Source organism: Cebus imitator, unplaced genomic scaffold, assembly GCF_001604975.1.
Source record: "Cebus imitator isolate Cc_AM_T3 unplaced genomic scaffold, Cebus_imitator-1.0 Scaffold92, whole genome shotgun sequence".
NCBI lineage: Eukaryota > Metazoa > Chordata > Mammalia > Primates > Cebidae > Cebus > Cebus imitator.
Genome location: NW_016107407.1, coordinates 10,706,919 through 10,723,122, shown reverse-complemented (window position 1 = coordinate 10,723,122; position 16,204 = coordinate 10,706,919). Strand labels below are relative to the sequence as shown.

Below are 16,204 nucleotides of genomic sequence, written 5' to 3'. Positions count from 1 at the left end.
CCAGGTTTTTAAAAAAGAGGCAACATCTAGGAAGCAGTGGGATGTTTTGGTAGAAGAGCGTATTCCATTTATCTTACAATGTGCAGTTTTTGAACATATCTAAAATTCACAGTCACTATCAACCAGGCAGCAGTTGTGATGTAGGCAACGTTATGTGCCCAGGAGCAAACTTGGTTACTGTACCTTCAGTTGATTTTGTCCATTGTTAGCTCTGTGCATGTTAGGTTTAACTGACATTCAAAATGTCCTGGCCGGGCCCAGTGGCTCATACCTATAATCCTAGCACCTTGAGGGGCTGAGGCAGGTGGGTCATTTAAGACCAGCCTGGCCAACATGAAGAAACCGTGTCTAAACAAAAAATTAGCCAGGCGTGGTGGCCAGTGTCTGTAATCCTGACTACCCAGGAGGGTGAGGCACAAGAATCGCTTGAAGCTGGGAGGTGGAGGTTGCAATGAGCCAAGATTGCACCATTGCACTCCATCCTGGGCGACAGAGGGAGACTTGGTCTCAAAAAAAAAAAAAAAAAAATCTTACAAAAGATAACACTAGGCTGGAAGCGTTGCCTTGTGCCCATGATCTCAGCACTTCAGGAGGCTGAGGGAGGTGGATTACCTGAGGTCAGGAGTTTGAGACCAGCCTGACCAACATGGTGAAACACTATTTCTACTAACAGTACAAAAATTGCCGGGTGTGATGGCACATGCCTGTAATCCCAGCTACTCCGGAGGCTAAGGCAGGAGAATAGTTTGAACCTAGAAGGCAGAGGTTGCGGTGAGACAAGACAGTGCCGCTGTACTCCAGCCTGGGCAACAGAGTGAGACTCCATCTCAAAAAAAAAAAAAAAAATTACACTACTATTTGTCCTGGGAAAGGTAACTTTTTTATCTATACAGAAAGATGCCAAAACTGAGCAGAGTGGCAGGATTTGATATCAGTTGAGGGAAGTTGTTGTCTTGGGAGGAAAGACTAATATTAAAATGCAGATGAGGAGTTGGTAGCTTGGAATAAAATCCCAGAGATGATGCTGGAGTCCAACCTTTCCCTCTTGCGTGAAAAGTTGTAACAGAATTTACATATATAGCTATAATCAACATATATAGTTGTCTATATTTTACCATATTTTCTGACAGTGCAGAAAATATGGTAAAATATAGATGCTGACAACTGTGAGTAGGAAAGTGATGAAGATAGATCCAGCTGTGAGTGTAAGGATATTTTAGGATTATAGCAGTCCGCCTTATCAATGGGGAATACATTCTAAGACCCGCAGTGAATGCCTGAAACTGCAGATAGTACTAAAGCCTGTATATGGTATGTATTTTTTCCTGAACATATCTAAATTAAGTTTTAATTTATAAATTAGGCACATAAGAGATAAGCAGCCACTGATAATAAACTAGAACAATTAAAACAACAAGCTGTTCACAATTTCACAGATAGAACATTCCTTTTTACCCTAGATCTTAGCAACCTCAGCATACGATTTTTTTTTCTTTCCTTATTAAGTCCATAACTTTCACCATTTCACTTAAAAGAAGCACTTTGGCATTATCCGAGTTGCCAGCAGCACCACCCTTACACTTTGGAGACATTGTGAAGTAAAATAAGGATGAATTGAGAGTTGAACCCAAGCACTGTGATACCCTAACAGTAGGATCTGACAGCCTGGTCCACTATGTGGGACAATAAGTAACTACCGGATGGGCAGGGAGTGTAGACAGCTCATCCCTTTGTTCCCTTTGCTGAACAAGGGGACAACAGAGGTCCAGGTGGGAGGGAGCAGGATAGTGCAAGATTTCATCACACTACTCAAAACGGCATGCAGTTTAAAATTACGGATTGCTTATTTCTGGAATTTTTCATGTAATATTTTCTAACCATGTTGACAACAGGTAACTAAAACTGTAGAAACTGAAACTACAGATACAGGAGGACTTACTGTACCACGATACTTTATCCTTAATCTTTTTATGCCACATAAGAATACATGAAATAAACTTGTATCTTAAGTTGAAAAGGGCTCTTTCAGCAAGTACAAAATAAAGATTAGAAGAGATAAGGAAATATTATGTTTTCCTTAGTGGTACATAAGATAATGATAACATTTTTTTGGTGGGGGGACCTCTTTCACCAGGGCTGGAGTGAAGTGGCCCGATCTCAGCTCATTGCAACCTCAACTCCCTGGGTTCATGTGATTCTCCTGCCTCAGCCTCCCGAGTAGCTGGGATTACAGATGTCTGCCACCATGCCTGGCTAATTTTTGTGTTTTTAGTAGAGAAGGGGTTTCGTCATTTTGGCCAGGCTGGGCTTGAACTCCTGATCTCAGGTGATCCACCTGCCTTGGCTTCCCAAGGTGCTAGGATTAAGATATGAGCCACCATGCCCGACCATGATAACACTTTTACGATGACATTTTAGGTTTAATGATATACAGACATGTAAAAAAATTGAATAAGCAAAGTATAATCTTAGAACATAGTATAAGAGCGCAGAAGCTCAGTATGGGGGTGAGAGTGGGACAGGAATCAAATTCCATAAGATCCTCAGAAAAAATGTTAGTAAATTTAATAATTTCACAATTTGTTTTCTCTTAAACAGTTGAATAAATTGTCTAGAACACTTGAATTCTGATGTGATTTTTAAAAATTTTAACAATTTCAATATAATTAAAAATCTATTGTAAGAAAATTAGCCTCAGTATGTGTATTAAGAGATTATAATAATAAAATGTCAGTCTGAAAACTCACTCATTATACTTTAATTCTATTTACATGGAAAATACAATAGTTTTTAAAGAAAAGCAAATGTCTTATGAAGAATCAATGCCAGATAATACTTAAATATACTAACATCTTATGAGATAATGCTAGGAACATAAGACTAAATGACAATAGAATAATACAGATTTTACCAAGAGGATTATTCTGATTAAGGAATTTGGCTTATAATTTTGCTTTTTGAGAATTTTTTTTTTACTTATAAAAATAATAATGGTCAGTTGTCATCAATGTGCTTGACTAATACTGGAATAACTAGAAATTTTGAAGATTTACAATCTTGGCACATTTTAAATTTTATTTTTTATTTTATAAAATATACATAGAAAAAGCAGATTTTAAGATTTAAAACTGTATTTTAATTCCCTAAAGGGTGTGCCAAAGCTATCTTTAATAACACTTCGGGTGCATTACCAAAGAATTACAGCAGATTAATGGTATAGTGAGGTGGTGATCCAAATTCTAAGATAATGTTACAATTTGCAGCCTAACTCATCCGTCTCACTGTTTATACCCTCTATATCTATAAAGCATTTTTGCTAGTTAGTGCTGGACACCATCTTACTAAGTGGGTGGCAGCTGCCTGTCATCTCAATAATTCTGAAAAAAAGCCGGGGAATTTGTTTCAAAGCATTTGGCCAGATTAAACCACATGTGGCCTCCAGGGTGCTCTGGGCCTAAAGCCTAAGCCTGCTGGCTGTGTTGAGCCATCGAGCTTATCCAGAAAATTAAAAAAAAAAGAATGGACTGCATCCTCAAAGCCAATAAAGATAAAAGAAACTTATGTTAGTCCAAAACAGCACAGCTCATGGGTGGGAATTGCACAAGATTAAGATTTGTCCTCAGTATTGGCCTCAGAAAAGTCAGGGGATAGCAAGGAAAGTAGACAGCTGCTGGGTCCTTCTGTTTTTTGTTTTGCTTGCTTAAAAGAAACTTGGACAGTTAACTTTGTCTTGATGAATTCTAGTGGTGAATAGTGGCCCTAAGCACACAATAGCAAACTGTGGTTATGATGTTGATATGGTTAGGCTTTCTGTCCCCTCCCAAATCTCATCTAGAATTGTAATCCCCAGGTGTTGAGGGAGAGACTGACAGGAGATGATTAACTTGTGGGGATGGTTTCCCCCATGCTCTTCTCATGATAGTGAGTTCTTATGAGATCTCATGGTTTTATAAGGGGCTCTTCTCCCTTTGCTTCCCTCATACACTGTCTCACCTGCTACTATGTAAGATGTGCCTGCTTTCCCTTCTGCCATGATCGTAAGTTTCCTGAGGTTTCCCCAGCCATGTGGAACTATGAGTCAATTAAACCTCTTTGCTTTATAAGTTACCCAGTCTTGGGTAGTATCTTTATAGCTGTGTGAAAACAGACTAATACAGATGTATACTTAGGTAATACAATAGCTACAATGAATCTTTGGCATAGAATCCTATGAAAGATAAGATTTGATAGAATCTCTGTACCTTAGGATCATAATTTGATTTATCATGATAGTCATTGAATAAAGTGGCATGTAAGTGATAGGAAAGATTGTTAGGCAGGCTGTAAAGCTGTTGACCTTGTTATTCCATGGCAAAACGTTTGGTAATATTGTCACTTGTACTGTCAGAGAAAGGAAGCCACATTCCTATCTACCCCCTCCTGGGACACTGATTGGAAAAACTCTGAATATCGTGGTGGGTTAGAACGACTGCTCCTAAGTACTTTTATCAGGATCATATAGAAGAGAAGGATTCAGGCGAGAAGTGTACAATTTGCATGGAGAGATGTAAGCGGACAGAGGAGATTCTATTGTGTGTGAAGGGAGGGTCTCTCTGAATGCAGCCTGCAATCTAGAGTTAATAAATGAGTATACTCTTGGCACTGGAAAAGTACAATCAAGAAAGAGAAAAACACAGGTCACAGGAAGCAGCAGACCCAAATGCAGACCCCACCACTGGAATAATGAAAGCAGAACTCAGCCTAACTCATCCATCTCACTATTTATACCATCTATATCTATAAAAAGCATTCTTTTTTTTTTTTTTTTGAGATGGAGTTTTGTTCTTGTTGCCTAGGCTGGACTGCAATGGCATGGTCTCATCTCACTGAAACCTTCGCCTCCCGTGTTCAAGCAATTCTGCCTCCCAAGTAGCTGGGATTACAGGTGCCCACCACCACACCCAGCTAATGTTTGTGTGTTTTTAGTAGAGATGGGGTTTTACCATGTTGGTCAGGCTGGTCTCAAATTCCTGACCTCAGGTGATTGACTTTCCTCGGCCTCCCAAAGTTCTGGGATTATAGGCATGAGTAACTGCGCCCAACTATAAAGCATTATCACTAGTTAGAACTGAACATGATCTTACTAAGTGGGTGGCAGCTGCCTGTCATCTCAATAATTCTGAAAAAAAAAAAAAAAAAATCCAGGGAATTTGTTTTAAAGCATTTGTCCAGATTAAACCAATGAATTTTCCAATTAATCCCGATTAAAAAATTCAACACAGTGTGGCCAAGGACAGGGCAGGGAGTGTCCCATATCCATAACCTTTTTTCCATCCAGAATAAAAACATAGGCATTGAAAACCAATGAAACCATTGCTTCCTTAATGAGATCCACAATATCGATAGTGTGTGGTAAAGAATGAGATAATAAAAAAGCTATTCTCAACATAAAGTCTTACACTCATACATTATGCCTTTTATGACAAGAGTCTTCTGATCTCTGTAGGCTGTGACAGAAGAAAACTAAGTATCTGTCAAATAGGTGTAATTCTTCTATAGACACATATGTAATTATTTTCATACTATAGATACTTATATGCATAGAATGTGTACAGTTAGAAAGATACACAAGAAGTTGGTCATGGTGGTTTCTTATGTGAAGGAGGACTTAGCGGCCATCAGAAAGGGACATGAGAAAGATGTCTTCTTCCTACTTACCTCTGGGTAAATTATACATTCTAGGCCATGTATGTATGTTACCTAATCACACACAGGCAAAAACAGCAAAGTAAAAGATAGTTCCTAATACAATCAACAAGTGCAATTTTCAAGCTCATTCACTGCAACATTGCTTTTAATAGGAAATATGAAAGCAACTTAAATGTCCATCAATAAGGCACTAGTGAAATATATTACATATACCTGCACAAGTCAGCACCATGCATCTACAAAAAAGAATGAAGAATATGTATTAATTAAAAAATGAGCTTCACAGCATTACTAAATGAAAAAGGCAAATGTTATTGCACATTCTCATTTAAATTTTTTAAAGTGAGAGAAATATATATATATGTGTTTGTAATTATATATGTACATGTGTATATATATGCATTTGTTTTTATACAATATTTGCAGAAAAGTTACATTAAAAATTGATAACATTAGCTGTGTTGTGAAAGGAGAACTTGGTAGCAGAAGTTCAGGAACAGGATGGATATTTTTTATTCCAAAAGAATTCCACAGATGTTTTTCACATCAGCAACATCATTTAGATAAGTTTATGTTCTTGTTTCACAGACATCATTGACTTGGGTGTCTAAAGTAAAGCAGTTTTAACAAAAAATATACTACCCTTCTATTTTTATTTCCTATATAGGCACCTCCTTTAGGATAAAAATCTGCATCTAAAGGCCATATCTGCACGTGCAATTGTAAAAATTAGTATGTGCATGGCCTTTTTACACCAACCCTGTGGAACACTATCTTTCAGTTTGCAGCTGTAATTGGCATGCACGTACTCTGTTGCTAACTTCAGTTCTTTTTCATCAAGCCTATTATGTAGAAAGAAAAAAATGCTACCACCTTTAACTTCACTCAACAATTTTTTATTATGAACGCATAGCTTTTCTTTCTGTTGGTGGTGGTGGCCTCAGACATTGTCCTAAGAGCATAGAATGTTCTTCTATCATGGGAAACTCTCATTCTAGATAAAAGGACACGTCATTCCTTTTTTACTCTTCTTCTCCCATCCCTTTCCCTCTCTCCTCTCTTTCCTGTCCTCCCTCCCTCCATCCCTTTCTCTCTCTCTTTTCTCTTTCTTTCTCTGTCTTCTTTTCTTCTCCTTCTTCTCTTTTTTTAAAATAGCACTGGCTTCCTAGAGAGACCATGCATTTAAAGTTTTTAGAAGAGGAACATTCTGTGGTTGAAAACCTCAAATGACAGTTATTAAGAAAGTTTTCATCTGAAAAGACTGAAAAATTAGTGGTAGTTTTTGCTTAACCTTCTTTCTAGTATGTCAGCTGATGTTCTTGGGTTGATACGTGTTGGTGCAAATCATTGGTTCTATATCCGCTGGAGCTTTCCTGCATTCTGATCAGTTTGGAGACCAAACTCTTGTTTGCACTAAGTTGAAATAGTCATAGAGTTTTATAGTTACAGACCATTAGGACTAGAAGGAGAGTTGGATAAAATCTGGTTCAGTTTCTTTGTATTACAGATAAGAAAAATAAGGCTGAGGCTCATTAAGTGATTTTCTGAAAGTTACATAACTGGCTGCCAGTCAGACCTGCTGATTTTTTTTAAACCACAGCACATTTCAGCAGCAAAAAAAACCTAACCCTCCAGAAAAATTATCTTGCTCTTTTTTTTTCCCCCGATCTATGTTTGTCTCCTACTTAGAGTAACTAGTGTTTACGAGTAAATCACCTGAGGTTTACTAAAGAACATGGAAAGTAGCAAAATTAGATTGTTCTCTTGAGAGTTACTTATGATCTTATTGGTCTCCTTAACTGCTGAAAAATTTCCTTGACCTGTTGAAAAGTTTCCTTCAATCTGGCGTTCGAACTGTCTTACTGTGGACTGTGTTAATAGGCATGGTGGGTCCCATGCTAATGTTGTGGCTGGTATTCATGACATTAACATATCTAGAGAGAGAAAAGGATTCAGTGGAAGAGTTTGGACTACACATAATGAAACAGAGGCCAGGGTGCCAGCGTAGTTGTTGACCTGTGTCCAGCTCAGAGCCAGGAGAAAGCCTGGGCCAGGGTGTTGAAGGTGTCATTTGAATCGTTAAGGATCTACTTTAGGGAAAAGGTGCTCCTTTCTTGAATTTTCTTGGCCTTTTGGTTTTCTTTTGACCTTTCTGGACACTGAACTTTTATTGTTTTGGTCTTTCACCTACTAACTCCTTCTCTCCCACCTGACCTCTAAATGGTACAGTTGCTGAGAACTCATTCGTTGCCTTCTCACTTTGTCCCGAGGTGATCTCATTCAGGCGGATGAATCCCCAAACATACAGCTCTACCCTACATCTCTTTTGATCTGAATTTCTCACTCAATCTATCTTTCCACTCTTGATCTAAATTTCCACAATTGTCATAAGCCTAATATGTTTAAAGTCGTATTCTTGATCTCTTCACCATTATCTTCCCTTAAACTTCTCCTTCCCTAGGTTTCCCCAGTTCAGAAAATGGCACCCACCGCCCCCCGCCCGCCCCAATGCTGCTGCCCTGCTGCCTGGTTGCTCAAATCAGAATTTGGTGGTGAACCTTGAAACCTCCCTCTTCCTTCTTTCAATACTTCACCAAGTCATATTTTTACCTCCTAAATATTTCTTGAAGCCTACAGCTACTCTTTAATCGGCACTACTACAGCCTTGGTCTGTGCCACTATCTGTTTTACCAACTAGTCTACCAATGAGTCTCCCCGTGCGCCATCTGATCTACTCCACTCCATGTAGCAAATGATAATTTACAAATACTGATTGCCTCGTGCCACTTCTCTGCTTAAAACACGTCGATGGTGCCTGCTTTCCTCCTCATCTTCTCCCCTTTCCTAGATCACTCCAGTCCCATGGCAGCCTTGCCTATCCGTCAAGGGTTTCCTGCCCCAGATCCTTCACACATTCTGCTCCCTCTGCTTGGAATTCTTTCCCCTCTGCAACCCTTTTCTTCTCAACTTTTCCCAACTTCCACTAATTCCTCAGTCTCATTTAAAATGTCAGATTCTACAAAATCTGATTTAGGATTCCCTTGCAGAACATCGTATTTTTTTTCTTTCAAAACACCAATTTCAATATCTAATTATAAATGCATTATATTTGTGTGATTATTTCTGTCTTCCCAACATAGCTATTTTGTTCATCATTACACGACCAGCAGCCAGAACAGTTCTTGGCACATAGCAGAGAGTCAATATGGGTTGGATGACAATGAGTGAGCTATGTCAGCTGACAGGCTTTTTATGAAACAATCTAAATTTATTTTTTCTTGTGACTCTGTTTTAGCCAGAGTACCTGTTGGGTGTTTTTTGTTTGTTTGTTTGTTTGTGATGAAGTCTGGCTTTGTCGCTCAGGCTGGAGTGCAGTGGCACCGTCTTGGCTTGCTGCAAACTTCGCCTCCCAAGTTCAAGTGATTCTCCTGCCTCAGCCTCCTGAGTAGCTGGGACTATAGGTGTGCACCACCATGTCCAGCTAAGTTCTGCATTTTTAGTAGGGACAGGGTTTCACCATGTTGCCAGGCTAGTCTTGAACTCCTGACCTCAAGTGATCCACCCACCTCAGCCTCCTAAAGTCTGGGATTACAGGCATGAGCCACTGCACCTGACCCAAAGTACCTTTTGATTATGATTTATTTTCCCACATGGCCTGACAACTGGGACAGAATGCACTGATTATGGGGATTTATTTAGCTGAGACGTATTTCTTAATTTAAAAATCGATGTCCAGGCAATAACTCAGGCTCACATAGACTTTAATTCATGTGCATCTGACTCTGAGTTGCTGAGAATGGTGAAGCATGGGTCCTCAGGTCAAGTCCTGGGCCACATTAATTCACTAATAAATATCACCCATGAGGCTTTGTTGGACACAACCTTGCAGACCTTTCTCCTCAGTGTCTCTCTATCATTACTGATTTAAGCTTATCTTCCTTTTTGGAATGCCTGTGTTGAGTAACTTAGGAAGTATTGCCAAATTTTTGCCAGTTACTAGAGATAAAAGTTACCAAATATAGTTATCATCTGTGTGTGCCACTGAAGAGATTAACCAGGCTAGGCTATTCTCAGGCTAGAACTTCTAAGCAGTTCAATCAAGTTCTTTCCTGCAACCAGATTTTATTTCTGGGAATGTCTATTGGAAGTATGCTAACGGGTCTAGCACCAACTGGACAAAAGGACTATGGAATTGAAAGAGAATTCTTAATAACAAGACATAGTATTAAGTTCATTGTCTTTCTACATACCAGGGGTTATGCTGTTATGCACATATTGTGCCATTCATTCTCATCATAACTCTATAGATCATGAATGGGTTAGCAACCCCATTTAAAGGAAACGAAAACATGGCTTAGAAAGGTTGTATGTAGCACAGTTAGTAAGCAGCTGAACTGGAATGCGAACCTGAGGCTGCGTGACTACAGTACCTGAGCTCTTAAGCACCATGTGAAACTGCCTCCTCCTATGTTGATTTTGTATTAACTGATTGGTATGGAATCAACTGGTTTGGTTAGCAGCCAAATTCTCTATACTCCAAGTCTGATTTATGTCACGATAATAATGTCAAAAGATCATTAAAATACGTTTGGGTACAGTTCATTATTGTATTGATTAAGGATTATTTTTAGTACCTTCTCTATACCATTTTGCAGATTCTAGGGAATGCAGATAAAAAAATACACAGTACCTTCTCCTCATGAGCTTGCAACTTCATGGAAAACAGGCAAATAACCAGATATGTACAATACAATATGACCAGTGCTATAAAGGAAGGCCAGAATCTGAGGAATCAAGAGGATTGCCATGGAAATGTGATGTGAGCTGATGAAGACTGGGATTTGTCAGGTAGCTATACAGGATGAGAGAAAGACAAGGGCAGTTTTCTGGGTGGAGGGACCATGTGTGCAGATCTGAGAGGTCTCTAGTACTCAGTACTATGGGAATGTCAGTTACAGTAGGTAGGGAAGAAACAGTGTTTCAAGAAATGAAGCTAAAAAGATCATAGGCAAGGGGCCAGGCCACATCAAATCTTTATTCTGCCCATTCTTCTTTTGAACGGAAAGAGAAAACAAGTCAAACTAGCCACGTAATGAAGTTTGACCTTTTAGTTTCAGGTGTCCACTCCCAAGTGACTGCAGTCTGCATGTCTCTTAATTCATGCTCTCAAGAGAGAGAATCTGATCAGTCACTGGCGGCTGTCCAAGTCAGGTGTTTGTCCCTCTTCTGGCTGATAGGATGACCCAGGTTACGTATGTATATGGATTAGGGGAGGTTGCACTGGCTATATCCAAGGTTGGGATTCCATGGTAGGATCAGTGGATGGGAATGTTTCCCTCTGAAGGCTGTGTGAAAGAAAGGCAATGAAGTCCATCTAGGACAACACTGAGGGCCATGTAGAAAGGTCTAAATTCTTCAGTAGACATTTACAGAAAGCAAAAGAAGAATTATCTGTTAAAACCACAAAGTTTTCTTTTTAACATTTAAGGCAATTCCCACTGATGACTTCAAAGCATAATATCCATGAGGCTGAAGTCATTAGAATATTTGTGCATTGCTATTGATTTTGAATTATTTAAAAATGCGTATGCATAGCAATCATCTTACAAATAAAATGCTGACCTAAACATCTCATCCTGAACTGTCAGAGAAAAGCTGTCTGGAACAACAGAGCCACCGGACAAAAAGAGACTGGGTCCCTGAGTTACTGCATGGAAGAGAGTTGTACCTCCACCCTTTGTCACATTGCACAGTAATGTAAATGAAAAATGTATCTGTATCAGGCAACCAAGATTTGGAGTTAGTTTGTTAAAGCAACTTAAGTTGCTTACTTAGTGATGCAAGTGGGAATGATATGTACCATTTCTAGGCCTGGCCTGTACGTGGCTCTCCCTAACTCTGGATCAGATGCATGCTACCCACTCTGTAAGTCTGGGTCCCTGAGTGACTGTAGAAAAGGGTTGCTCCTGACCTGCTCATAGCAAAATACAGTTATGTCAGCAAAAACTGAATTTCTGTTTATGTAATTATACATTTTGGAGTGTATTGTCATAGCTGTTAGCCTACCCTAAATAGCAACCAACCATTCTTGATAAGTAAGAATTTATCACACATTATCCTTTATTTTATATCTGCCCTAAGTTAATAAAGGAATAAAAAAAAGAGACTCATACAGACAAGTTTCAAGTGAATTTTCAAAAAATAATTGTATATAAACTATTTTTCTTTAACCAAAATAAGCTTTTTTATAAGGCTCCCAAATTCTGTGTGAAAAGAAGCTTGAAAGACCCTCATATTTTGTTTATTATGTTGTCCAGAGGATCAAAACCAATGTAAGCAGTAGAAATTGTTATTTATCTGCTATTTTGTGGTTGCATATATTTTACCAAATTTTTCTAATTTAAAACTGATAAAACCTTTTCCTCTTAGATATTTAGAGCTATTTTTCTTAGTTGGGATGAAAACAGCTCTACTAACATAAACTAATTGCTTAATAGATTATGTAATCTTGGTTGGGTGTGGTGGCTCAAGCTTGTAATCCCAGCATTTTGGGAGGCTGAGGCAGGCAGATCACCTGAGCTCAGGAGTTCGTAGACCAGCCTGTCCAATATGGTGAAACCTTGTTTCCATTAAAAAATACAAAAATTAGCCAGGTGTGGTGGTGCATGCCTGTAGTCCCAGCTACTCAGGAGGCTGAGGCAGGAGAATCGCTTGAACCTGGGTGGCGGAGGTTGCAGTGAGCTGAGATCGTGCCACTTGGACTCCAGTCTGGGTGACAGCATGAGACTCCATCTCAAAAAAAAAAATGTAATCTTACAAGTGATTAGAATTAGAATTCACAAAATAGATAAGTAGAAAGGACCCAAAAAATACATATCTAAATAAGATTTGCATAGTGAGCGGTGGAATAAAACAGGAGTATCAAAGTTGGTATGGCAGAAAGGAGGCTGTTCTCCATCACCAGCCTCAGTAATGCCTTTTACAAGTCGTCCTCTTGATTTTGTAAGTTGTCTTCTTAATTTTCTTCCTACAAATAGAAGCCTTTCATCATATACAGTGTTATGAATACTGAAAATATTTATCATTGGGAATAACTACAAATGTCATGGGCCACCAGAAAATACATCTTTTGCATTTGTGGAGCTCAGAAACAATGGGTTGGAGACACTTTATAGTAGTAAGAATGCACATGTTACTCTTTCCAGTTCAACATACTTAACACTTTTCAAAGTTGTGCTGTTTGGATCAGGCACCACAGAAAAAAAACAATTTGAAGTTCTGAGTGCCGACTTTATTTTCAGGATCTAGAAATTAATGTGTATGTGAAACAAGTACATAATAACAATGAATTACATTATGGAACTGGAACACATAGTCTCCAACTTGAATAGTTTGTATGTGGAAAACACTAGTAAAAACAAAATTTCTTCTTGTGTAAGTGAATAACTCAATTATTCTTTGCACATTGCCTAAGCATTCTGATTAAGACTATGTTTATTATCTTTGTAGTATTTTCCTTTATGAAAAACTTATAGTTTTATTTTTATATTTTCCATGTTTTTTCCCTACATTGAAATCTCTATACTTTAAAGATCCATTCTTACTTATTGGCAATATAAATAATTTTGTGTTTTTCAATTACACCAATGTAGTGTTCCAGTTGCTTCATTTCTTCTTCCAGACTCTGCTTGCGGATCTTCTTTGGTATGGAATCTATAAAGACTGAGAGGGACTGGAATTCTTTATGCACCTCTTCCCAGTTCTTTTTCAGCCCCTGCAAATGGTAGAGAAACTTGTAAATGCCAAAGCAAACTGCAAAAGTAGAGGAAATTGGAAAAGTTAATCCGTAATGAACAATGTCAATAGGTAAAGGAAACTGACAGTAACTTCTAAAATGAAACGTATTTATCAAGTACTTGGCCACAGTAACCAAAAATACTGTACAGAGGCCAAATCCCATCCTTGACTGTGTGTTCAGTTCCCACTGGGAGTATTTGTTTGCCCTGTTTTTGTTGTTACTGTACTTGTTTTTACCGTCAAAAATGTACATGCAGAGTTATGAGGAGCGTGGAGCTAAGCTCATAGCAAATGCGTGGGTAAAAAAACAACTTAAAATGATATCCCTGAATCAAAAACATTTTTGAACAGCAAATCGTTTTGTAAAATTTTCTTTTTTATCCTCATTCTTCAACAGAGAAATCACATCAAAAGACCAAATTCTGATGTGCATGGCCAGTGTCTTTTCAATATCTTAGAAAGAACCAATTGCTCTCCATATAGTCAAGGGATCCATATTTCCCATTAATGTATTATATAAATGATTGAAAGGTCATTAAATGTAACACACATACTAATTCAATAATGTAGCTAACATTTTATATTCTCAGAAATCAACAAATTCAAAATTAGGGATCTCTTAGGAACAATAAAGGTTATTTCTGTTTCTGCATAATTGTCATCTTTTTTCACAGTGCCCTATGGGCTCCACAGTCAAAATGGTCTTAAACTACTAATTAAATTAATTCAATAAAATTTTATAAGTCAGCTTTTTTTATTATTCATTATGGGTACATAGATTATTTTATTTACACAAAAGCAAAACAGAAAGTGCAATTTAAGATACTGCCGTGACAGGTGAATTGCTTGAGCCCAGGAGTTTGAGACCAGCGTGGGCAACATGGCAAAACCCTGTCTCTACAAAAAATTAAAAAAATTAGCCAGGTGTGGTAGCATGCACCTGTAGTCCCAGCTACCTTAGAGGCTGAAGTGTGAAGATCACCTGAGCTCAGGAGGTTGAGGCTACAGTGAGCCATGACTGCACCACTGCACTCTAGCCTGAGCAACAGAGTGAGACTTCATCTCAAAAATAAACAAATAAATAAATAGTCTTCTGAAAGATTTCACTAGGCCGAAAGTGTTGCCTTGCACCTGTACTCTCAGCACTTTGGGAGGCTGAAAACAAAACCAAAACCAAAAACCCCAAAACTTAAAGTACCTTCTTGAAAACATGGTCTTTGGAAACCATGGCCATCATACATTTAGTTGTAAAAGAGGATCAGAAGTGTCTCATATAATAATGCCTTCATTGTAAGCTCTTGTGGTACAAATTTAATCTTGTAGAAACTTTCGGGGACAATAATATTTCAATGATTTTTTTTCTTGCTTAGATAAAAGATGATGACAGGTTGGGCACACTCTATGGAATAGGTTGGTTGGGGAAAAGGGCAACAAATTATGAGGCCTTCTTGAATAAGCTAAGAATATGGGAAAGGGGAAGGATAGAAGAAAAAGTATCCAGGTTAACTTTTAAGAAGAGGAGGCTACACAGTTCTTGATGGTGTATGCAATGTATTCCAAAAAGAAGCCCTCAAAAGAATTCTATTTCTCCACAGTCTTTCATTATGAAATGTGAAATGGGTTCCCACAGTGCTCCACAGGGGTGTCCACTGCAGAGAGGAAGTCTATGTATTTATATACTTGCGGATATCAAAGGTTTTTCATAGCTAGTTGGGTGATATTTCCATATTACTTGCAGTCACAGCAGCTACAGTTTTTCTCTGTATTTTCTTTTAAAGGATAGTTTGCTTTTATCTTCCAGTGTGTACAATAATGTTTGGATCAAAGTCAACAGTTAGGGACGGAAACTAAATGTAGCTGATAGTTCATATTATATTGAAATAGGCTACTTGCTGTCTTTAAGAGGTTTTTTTTTGTTGTTGTTATTTCATCTAAAAAGATATTTCATGTGTTGCAGCAATTGCGATTTTCCCTTATTTTTATTTCTTAACTTTCTTCTCTTCTATTTTAATGCTGAAATAGTACTGTTCATTTTGGAAAAAAATCAGATAGGGAGAAGTGATTTTATAATAAGTACCTCAGTTCCATGCTCCTTTTGTACGCTTGCCCACCCCCAAACATTCTCCACCTTGTGGGGTGCTCCCAGCTCTCTCACCCTCTGTCCTGAGTTCAGCCACAGAAGGCCCTGGAGGGAGAAGCGTGAGGCTGGGGCATTTCTCCTTCTCTCCTAGGACACTGTCTGGACACTGGTTCTCACTGCATTCATCTGTGACTGTGACCCTCAGCCCAGCTCCAGCTCTCAGTGGATTCTGAGAACACTGCTGCTTCTGCCTGCCACCCTTCAAGCCTAGGTGGCGGTGAATTCCCATTGTCCTTATTCCTGGGGTGCCTCAGTGTTCCTTGTTTATTCCCTTAATCCTACTGCACTTCTGTCAATAGTTCCTTCATAAATCCTCTTCAGTGGCCACCGCTCATGCCTGTAATCCCAGCACTTTGGGAGGCTGAGGGAGGAGGATCGCTTGAGGCCAGGAATTCGAGACCAGCCTGGGCAACATAGTGAAACTCCCTCTCTAAAAATAAAAAATTGAAATAAAAAAATAAAAGATTTTAAAAAATCAGCCAGGCATGGTGGTGTTCCAGCTAGCAGTGAGCCGTGATCATGCCACTGCACTCCAGCCTAGGCAACAGAGCAAGACTGTGTCAAATAAATACATAAAAT

The 16,204-nt window shown here is 38.6% G+C and overlaps 1 protein-coding gene across 3 annotated transcripts in view; it reads right to left on the bottom strand.

The window, feature by feature from the left end:
* Nucleotides 1-12,957: 12,957 nt before the first annotated feature.
* Nucleotides 12,958-16,204, bottom strand: part of ENKUR (enkurin, TRPC channel interacting protein) — a 29,356-nt gene continuing 26,109 nt past the window's right edge. For all 3 annotated transcript variants that reach the window (XM_017535524.1, XM_017535526.1, XM_017535525.2), the window contains one exon: nucleotides 12,958-13,462. In XM_017535524.1, coding sequence (XP_017391013.1) covers nucleotides 13,289-13,462 — 174 coding nt within the window. In that variant the 3' untranslated portion in view covers nucleotides 12,958-13,288. The remainder of the gene's footprint in view (nucleotides 13,463-16,204) is intronic.